The sequence below is a fragment of the Olea europaea genome, chromosome 7 (assembly GCF_002742605.1).
Source record: "Olea europaea var. sylvestris chromosome 7, O_europaea_v1, whole genome shotgun sequence".
In the NCBI taxonomy this organism is placed as follows: Eukaryota; Viridiplantae; Streptophyta; class Magnoliopsida; order Lamiales; family Oleaceae; genus Olea; species Olea europaea.
Window position 1 is genome coordinate 4,000,372 of NC_036243.1, and position 8,875 is coordinate 4,009,246.

At 33.2% G+C, this 8,875-nt stretch overlaps 1 protein-coding gene across 1 annotated transcript; it reads left to right on the top strand.

Moving 5' to 3' along the window:
* The first annotated feature begins 6,277 nt into the window (after positions 1-6,277).
* LOC111396720 (putative disease resistance protein RGA3) lies at positions 6,278-8,429 on the top strand. Its single transcript, XM_023023197.1, has one exon. It carries the CDS (start codon positions 6,293-6,295, stop codon positions 8,300-8,302), a length of 2,010 nt encoding a protein of 669 aa, XP_022878965.1. The 5' UTR covers positions 6,278-6,292; the 3' UTR covers positions 8,303-8,429.
* The last annotated feature ends 446 nt before the right edge of the window (positions 8,430-8,875 follow it).

The window sequence follows — 8,875 nt, forward strand, 5'->3', positions numbered from 1 at the left end:
TATGAAAAATATGTTATCATTTCAATATTCTATGAAACTTGAAATATAAACCAGTATATCAACTCTTAATGAACTATACTATAATTTCAAAACCACTTGAATTTTTGACTTATACCATTCAACATGACAACTATATCATGTTGCCGAGTATTTTTCCATTATGATGTTTTACTACAGAACTATAGTTTTGGCTCATGCACCATTTGTTTTAAAAGTATGCCTATACACAAGTCTTGGTCTTGTTTCTTAATTACGTTTTTACGCTTTTTTCAGACATAGACCCGCTTAGACTCGTAGAAACTTGAAACTTGGCATTCCCACCTAACCATGGTTTACACTCTTTAGAACATTGCACCATATTTTAATTGAAATGAAGGTCCCAAACTTTTGCTCATTTCATAGTTATGTCCCCAATTTTTCATTGTATTTTATTTCTCAACCTATTAATTAGCACAATTTGTCCATGCTGATGGCCAAAAAAATCACGAGGACCTCAAAGTAATAGAATATTCGGACAGAAACCGTCTGCTTAGATAAGATATGTTAATGAGACGAAAAAAATATAGGAATATAAGTACGAAAACGAGCATTTGTTGACGATCATGTCATTGATTTCAATGAACTACCACAATTACAAATTAAATTAAAATTTGTTAAATTAAAGTTAAAATGCAGTTATTGAAGAAAATTAAAGTTATCCATAGACACTAGATTAGAAGTATAATTTCCACAAATGGAATTTACCCAGTAATTTATAGTCTGATGTTGTTAAGAATGTCGACTAGGCCCTTGTAGTACAAGGAAAGATGGCCCTACAAATGACCCAAATGCAGATTCCACTTAGGATGTAATTTACATTTCAATTAGCATTTCATCAAATTCATTTCGTCTCGGTATTATCACTTTAAGAGCACCAATTTGTTAGGTGACTGCTAGGTTATATGGTAGAGAGAGAAGTCCGTATCGATAACTGAGTAGGAATCAAATTGCTCTTTACGAGACATTGGGTTTTTAATTGAAAGTTATTGTACGCTTAAATGACTCTGACTAATAAAAGATTATTCTCAGTGTACAGAAAAAATTCACAGAATATTTACTGGCTCTCACATGGGTGTTGGGTCCATGTGTTGTTTTGCAAAAAATAAACTATCCATCTCACTATTGAGTCTGTAATACTTCTGTGAAGTTTCTCCAATGTAGCTTGACTCTTCAAAAAATATAAAGATTACATGTGATTGCTGGTGAATCGAATTGATAGGTCACAAAATTTGTACCATTAAATGAGTTTTCTGCACAATAGCTTCAGCTTATCCCTTTCTTTGTGTTGTTGCACAGAAGAAAATGGCCAGTTGTTGAAAATATCTGTCAGACCAAAATAATTTCTATAGCGTTTGAGATATATTTAATTGAGAGCGTTTGTTTCCCACTTTTGTAAAAATGAGAATGAAAAATATAGTCATTGTGGCCTCATAAAAGAGGTAGAAATTTAAATTTGGTAGCTTAATATGATGGATAACGGTCATATTTATTATTTTAATAGTAAAAAAAGGAGAAACAAACAGGGGCTTAATTAAGTTAAAAAAATTAGGGAAAAAACGATTTAATTGAGCTAAATCAGACTGTTAGGTGACTTATATTATAGAGAGAGAAGTGAGTATTGATAATTGAGTTGGAATCAAATTGTTCTTTACGAGACATTGGGGTTTTAATTGAAAGTTATTGCACGCGTAAATGACTTTGACTAAAACACTAAAAAAGTATAAATATTCCATATGGTTGCTGGTCACAGAAGATAAAATATGTTAATGAGGAAAAAAAATTGAAAACCTTTATTACAATTTAAATATAGCACAATAAACAGTAAATGTGGTATAAATATAATTACCCATTTAAAAATCTAAAAGTAAGGGACACAATTATTTTCAAAACTCTTTAAAGATACTTTTGTCATATCACCCATTAAAAAATCCAAAAGTAGTGGACACAATTATTTTCTTAGCTCTTTAATAGGAACTTCTTTTTTTTTTTTTCTTTTTTTTTTTTTCAATCTTTTTAATCAAATGGGACACTAGGTGAACACTGTTAAAATCTCCACTTGCAATGTTACCAAATTAGTTAGTTTATGCAAATGAAAATGGAAGTTGTGAGTAATTCATAAAGTAAAGTTATGGTACCTAATTTAGCCCTTGTTTGAGCCACATTTTTTTAAAAAAATATATTTTTCAACAGTGTTTTGACATTATTTTAACCATATTCTTCAATAAAATAATATTATATGTAAATCAATATTTTTTATTATTTTTTAATCACACATTTCTCATCAATATACTATTCAAAAATTCATTCTTTCCCAAAAATGGGAGGTCAAACAAGGGCTTAGTATTAAGAAATCATGATTTTAGACTAATTTCTCCACTACAAGTTGGAAAGTGGCAGGAACCATAGGCGTTTCATCCATTTTTCTTGCTTTGGAATCGGAATCTGGATTTGAATTATACGGCGTATGATTTATTCGGTATAGAGAGAAATGTAGAATTCAAAATCAATAAATGAGTAGGTATCTGTCCTTAGCCAGACAATTGGGCCCATTCTCCGATAATACATGGTATTGAATAATTCAATTTGTGTACCTTTCTTTAAAAAAAAAAAAAAAAAAAAAAAAAAAGTTGAACCCCAACCTTGAGGGCCCCCTCGCTCCGTCTTTAGAGTTTTGTGAGAGAGGCAAATCGCGGGATGTGCCTTAGCAAGTCAAGGAACAAGAGCTGTCTGTACACTGCGTCTACAAGGAGTCCAATTCCATGTCTCAAGAATCGAACCTCCACACTGCGGCTGCTAGCAAGACGTGAGATAATCTCACACCTGTTCTTTGCACTACGAACAACTCCACTGGTAATTTTATTTAAATTATGTTACATTGGGTAATTATACTTTGATTCGATTTCATTTAAGATGACTTCGTCGAAATATAACTATTTGAAATGTTGTGTCCTTTTTTCTAATATCTTATTTTATTTCACGTATAGAAGAACATTAATGACATCGACAATATGAAAAATATGTTATCATTTCAATATTCTATGAAACTTGAAATATAAACAAGTATATATCAACTCTTAATGAACTGTATTATAATTCCAAAACCACTTGAATTTTTGACTTATACCAGTCAACATGACAACTATATCATGTGTGCCGAGTATTTTCCATTATGATATTTTACTACAAAACTATAGTTTTGGCTCATGCACCACATGTTCTGAAAAGTAAGCCTATACACAAATCTTGATCTTGTCGCTTGTTACGTTTTTACGCTTTTTTTACACATTGGCTTGCTTAGATTCATAGAACCTTGAAACTTGGCCTTCCTAGCTAACCATGGTATACACTCTTTAGAACATTGTACCATATTTTAATTGAAATGAAGGTCCCAAACTTTTGCTCATTTCGTAGTTATGTCCATAATTTTTCATTGTATTTTACTTCTCAGCCTATTAATTAGCACAATTTGTCCATGTTGATGGCCAAAAAACTTCATTAGGAGGATAAATATAAATTTTCAACGAAATATTTTCATCAAACAAATGGAATATTTGGACAGAAACCGTCTTCTTAGATAAGATATGTTAATGAGACGAAAACAATTCAAGAATATAAGTACGAAAATGGACAAAAATTGAAAACCTTCATTGCAATTAAAATATGATGCGATTAACGACAATAATTATCCAGTTAGAAATCCAAAAGTAGTGGACACAATTATTTTCATCTCTCTTTAATCATACTTTATTTTATTTTTATTTTTTTGGGTCAAATGAGACACTAAGGTAAAAATGGTTAATATCTCAGCTAGCAATGTCATTAGATTTGTTATTTAATTCTAATGGAAATGGATGTAGTGATTAATGGTTTTAAGTATCATAAGTCATAATGTTGGGTGACTAATTTAGTATTAACAAATCATGATTTTAGACAGACTTCTCCGCTACAAGCTGGAAATTGGCAGGAACCATAGGCATTTCATCCATTTTCTTGCTCTGAAATTGGAATTTGTAATATTCTAGCAATTAGACAACGATATCTTGCAAAATTTCTCTTCAGTTGATCTATAATTTCAACGACAATTTTAGTAATCAACAGATTTCAATTAAATAACTCAGTCCAATTCCATTACTTGGATGGATGGATTGAAATTGATGATGCAACAGTAAATAAATTTATTTCAGTAAAGTTGCACTTGATTCAAGTCAATAACTAACAACCACGTGTGATTAACGTCATTTGTTGACGATCATGTCACTGATTTCAGTGAATTGAAATTGGACGAAGTTATCAAAATTAAAAATTGAATTAAAACTTCGTTACGAAACTTGAATTCAAATTAAAGCACAGTCGGTTAAATTAAGAGCTTTCTGCACAAGAGCTTCATTTTATCCCTTTCTGTGTATTGTTGCAAGCAGAAGAAAATGGCCAATTGTTGAAAATATCTGTCAGATTAAAATAATTTCTATAGCATTTGAATTAGGAGTGAATTGTCCAAATGGTCATTGAACATTGCAAAAAAATTTTCAAAGGCTCATTGAATTTTAAAAATTACCTAAATGGTCACCGAACTTTGCAAAAGGTTTCTATGGAGTCACTAAACTTTAAAAATCACCTAAATAATCACTAAATTTTGCAAAATATTTTCACGGGGTCACTTAACTTTGCAAAAGGTTTCTCAAGAGGTCACCGAATTGGGAAACTTTTTACAAAATTCAGTGACTATTTAGATGATTTTAAAGTTTAGTGACCCTGTAAAAATATTTTGCAAAGTTCAGTGACTTCTTATAAACTTTTTACAAAGTCCAATGACCATTAGGACCATTCATTCAAAAATTAGGGGAAAAACTACTCAAGGGATCCGAAACAGAGTAGAAAAAACAATTTAATATAGCTAAATCAGACTGTTAGGTGACTTATATTATAGAGAGAGAAGTACGTATCGATATTTGAGTTGGAATCAAATTGTTCTTTACAAGACATTGGGTTTTAATTTGAAAATTATTGCACGCGTAAATAATTCTGACTAAAAGATTAAAAAAATATAAAGATTCCACGTGGTTGCTGGTCACAAAAGATAAAATATGTTAATGAGGTGAAAAAATTGAAAACATTTATTACAATTAAAATATAGTAAAATAAACAATAAAGGTGGTATAAATATAATTACCCATTTAGAAATCTAAAAGTAAGGAACAAAATTATTTTCTTAACTCTTTTAAACGTACTTTTATAATATCACCCATTAAGAAATCAAAAAGTAGTGGACAATTATTTTCATAGCTCTTTAATCATACTTTTTTATTTTTTTAAATCAAGCTGAACACTGTTAAAATCTCCGCTTGCAATGTTACCGAATTAGTTAGTTTATGCAAATGAAAATGGAAGTTGTGCATAATTCATAAAGTTATGGTACCTAATTTAGTATTCAGAAATCATGATTGTAGACTAATTTCTCCACTACAAGTTGGAAAATGGCAGGAACCAAAGGCGTTTCATCCATTTTCTTGCTTTGGAATCGGAATTTTGGATTTGAATTATACGGTGTATGCTTTGGTCGGTAGAGAGAGACGTAGAATTCAATAAATGAGTATATCAAATTGTCCTTAGCTAGATAATTGGGTCCATTCTGCAATAATAAATGGTATTGAATAATTCAATTTGTGTCCCCTTCTTAAACAGAGAAGACGAAAAAAATAATTTACACCCCAAACAACTCCACTTTGCAATCTGCATCCAAATCTCTCTCTCTCTCTCTCACCAAATTTCCAAAGCAAGAAATAAAATGGAAGCCGTGGCTATCGAAGGCGTGAAATTTATACTGGAGAAGTTGTATGCGGTAGCTGCTGACGAAATCAATCTTATGCGTGGTTTCAAGAACGAACTAGCAAGCCTAAAAAAATACTTGGAAAAGGTCAACCAAGTCTTGGAAGGTGCTGCAAGGCGTGAAATCATCGACGGGGATGTTAAAAGCTGGCTTAAGGACCTCAAGGATGCTGCAGATCATGCCGACATTGTCTTAGACGAGATCCAATATGAAGATTTGCGTCGTACAATAGAAACCGAGGACGAGATTAGCCCCTGTTTGGCCCCCATTACCTGAAAATGGTAATGGGGGGAATAGTATTTTTTAGAAAAATGAGTGGTTGAAAAAGAAAGTAAAGTTTTCGATTTACGTGTAATATTATTTTATAGAAGATTGTATGGTTGAAAATAGGAGAGAGAAAAATGAAATGTAATGTAATGTAATTTAATGTTAATCAAACAGGGGCTTAGGTGCTTAAACATCCCATGCTGTACTAATACCGCTTTGACATTTCAACGGGAGATGGCCCACAAAATCAAGGACATAAATGCCAACTTCAAAAAGATGAACAACGAAGCTGATCGCCTCGGCCTCAGCAGAGTTAGAGATTATCCTCTGGCAAAGCCTCCAGTCATGGAAACTACCAGCTTTGCTATTGATCCAATTGTCATTGGACGAGAAATTGATGAATCAGAAATACTGGAGATGATAACCAGCTCGATCAATAATGTCCTTTCAGTCCTTCCCATAGTCGGAATGGGAGGGCTTGGCAAGACGACTTTAGCACGCAAGATCTACAATCACCATCGTACACAAACCCATTTTGACGAAAGGATTTGGGTTTGTGTATCAGAAAATTTTGATCAGCTGACGCTTTTCAAAAGGATTCTGGAATTATTATCGGGCAAAGATTTTGGCGGAGGTAGCAAGCAAGCTGTTGTTCAAAAGATTGCAGAGGAATTAAAAAACAAAAGATACTTGCTAGTTCTCGATGATTTATGGAATGAAGAAACAGAAGATTGGGATGAATTCAAAAATACACTGGTGGGAGCTAGCTCCAATAAAGGAAATTTCATTATCGTCACCACACGTAAGGAAAAGGTGGTATCTACTGTGAACACTTGCAATCGTCCATGCAGATTGAGGTCATTAACAGCTGATGAATGCTGGTCCATAATCAGAACAATGATATTTCAAGATAAAGAAGTATTGGAAAAATTTGCGATTATTGGACTGGAGATTGCTCGCAAATGTAGAGGTTTACCTCTAGCAGCAAATGTGATTGGAAGAGTTTTGCAAGGAAAGGAAATAGAAGAGTGGGATTCAGTTCTACAGTCTGGGCTTTCAAATCTTGAAGAGGGGGAGAAGGGTGTGTTGCAAGTCTTAAAGGTAAGCTATGATCGCTTACCTTCTTCATCACTGAAAAAATGTTTTGCCTTTTGTTCAATATTTATCAAGGATTCGATCATGGATAGAGAAGACTTAATCCAGCTCTGGATGTCGGAAGGACTTCTTCCAAACAATCAAGAAAGTGAGATGGAGACTACAGGCAATAAATATTTTAATATTTTGTTGCAAAATTTCTTCTTCCAAGAGCCCGAAAAGGACAAGTATGGCAATATCATAAGCTGCAAAATGCACGATCTTGTCCATGATCTTGCATGTTTAGTTTCGAAATCAGAAAGTTTCATGAATACGGAGGGTCTCACTGTTGATGACATTCTTCAAGTTAGACACCTTGCAATAGAATCAATTGGAGAGGAAATGGTCAAGGACATAAAAGAGAGAGCAAGTTATCTCCACACCTTGTTCTTAAGAAGCAACGTACCAGATGGAATTTTACCGTACTTCAAGCATTTGCATTCTCTAAAGCTATGTAATGCAAATATTAAAGAATTGCCAACATCAATTGGCACCCTGAAACATTTGAGATATCTTGATGTGTCCGACAATAAAGATCTCACTACTCTGCCAGAATCTATCTGCAAGCTCTACAATTTGCAAACTTTGAGGATTCTATGGCACTACCTTTATCGCGAGATTCGAAGGCTTCCTAGAGATCTGCGATTCTTGACTCGTTTAAAGCATCTCTGTATTGACACTGTTACCAAGGATTTCAAGATGCCACCTAAAATCGGAAGTTTATCTTGCCTTCAAACGTTACCATTATTTTGTGTGAGTGACGAGGAAGGTTGTCGAATTGATGAGCTGGGAAAGTTGAAGAAATTAAAAGGCAAACTACAAATACGGAATTTGGAATTGGTGAGATCTAACACAGAAGTGGAGCATGCAGATATGGCTGGAAAGCTAAACATTTATAAGTTTTACTTTCATTGGACTCCTTCCAGGTACAGGTATTTCAATGATGAGAGTGAGTCAATGGATTCCTCAGAAAGTAACATCAATGATGAGAGTGTACTTGAAGGGCTGCAACCTCATTACAATGCAACATACTAAACTTGATGCTTAATGTTTGAGAAGTCATGATTATGTTAATTATAAATCCATCCAACCCATTCATTTATAATTCTACTACTTGAAATTCATTAGTGAATAACGTCACTTGTACAATGTTTTTGCACAACTTGGTTGACAAGTGTGTTGAAAAAATTCTGAACATTGATTTTAAAAGCAGTTTTTCAAATAAATGGAAGTGCTGTTTGTCAACTTATGCATTGTAAACCAAGTTGTAAAATAAATTGCACAAGTAACATGATTGTTCATTAGTACCAGCAAATTCCTCCATGCAGCTACAGTGTATCCTAGTTGTTAGCTAGATCTCCTACCTCCACTTTTATGGAAGGTTGGTTAACAACCCTCATGGCATAGAAATAGACAGAACCCAAAGACAAATGCCTCTACCAACCACTGAATTCTTGGTCTTGGGGGTAAGCCAAGCCATAGTATCAATTAAAGTGAAAGAACCCAAATCCTTCTCTTATGCCTTCTACACTGCATAATAAACATAAATGATTGAGAATGGTATCAATTTAATATGCTAAACTTAGAGTTTTAGATCTGTTCTCCCAT

Excerpts from the sequence above, each read along its gene's own strand:
- LOC111396720 (XM_023023197.1), top strand. The coding sequence starts at position 6,293 with ATGTTAATCAAACAGGGGCTTAGGTGCTTAAACATCCCATGCTGTACT.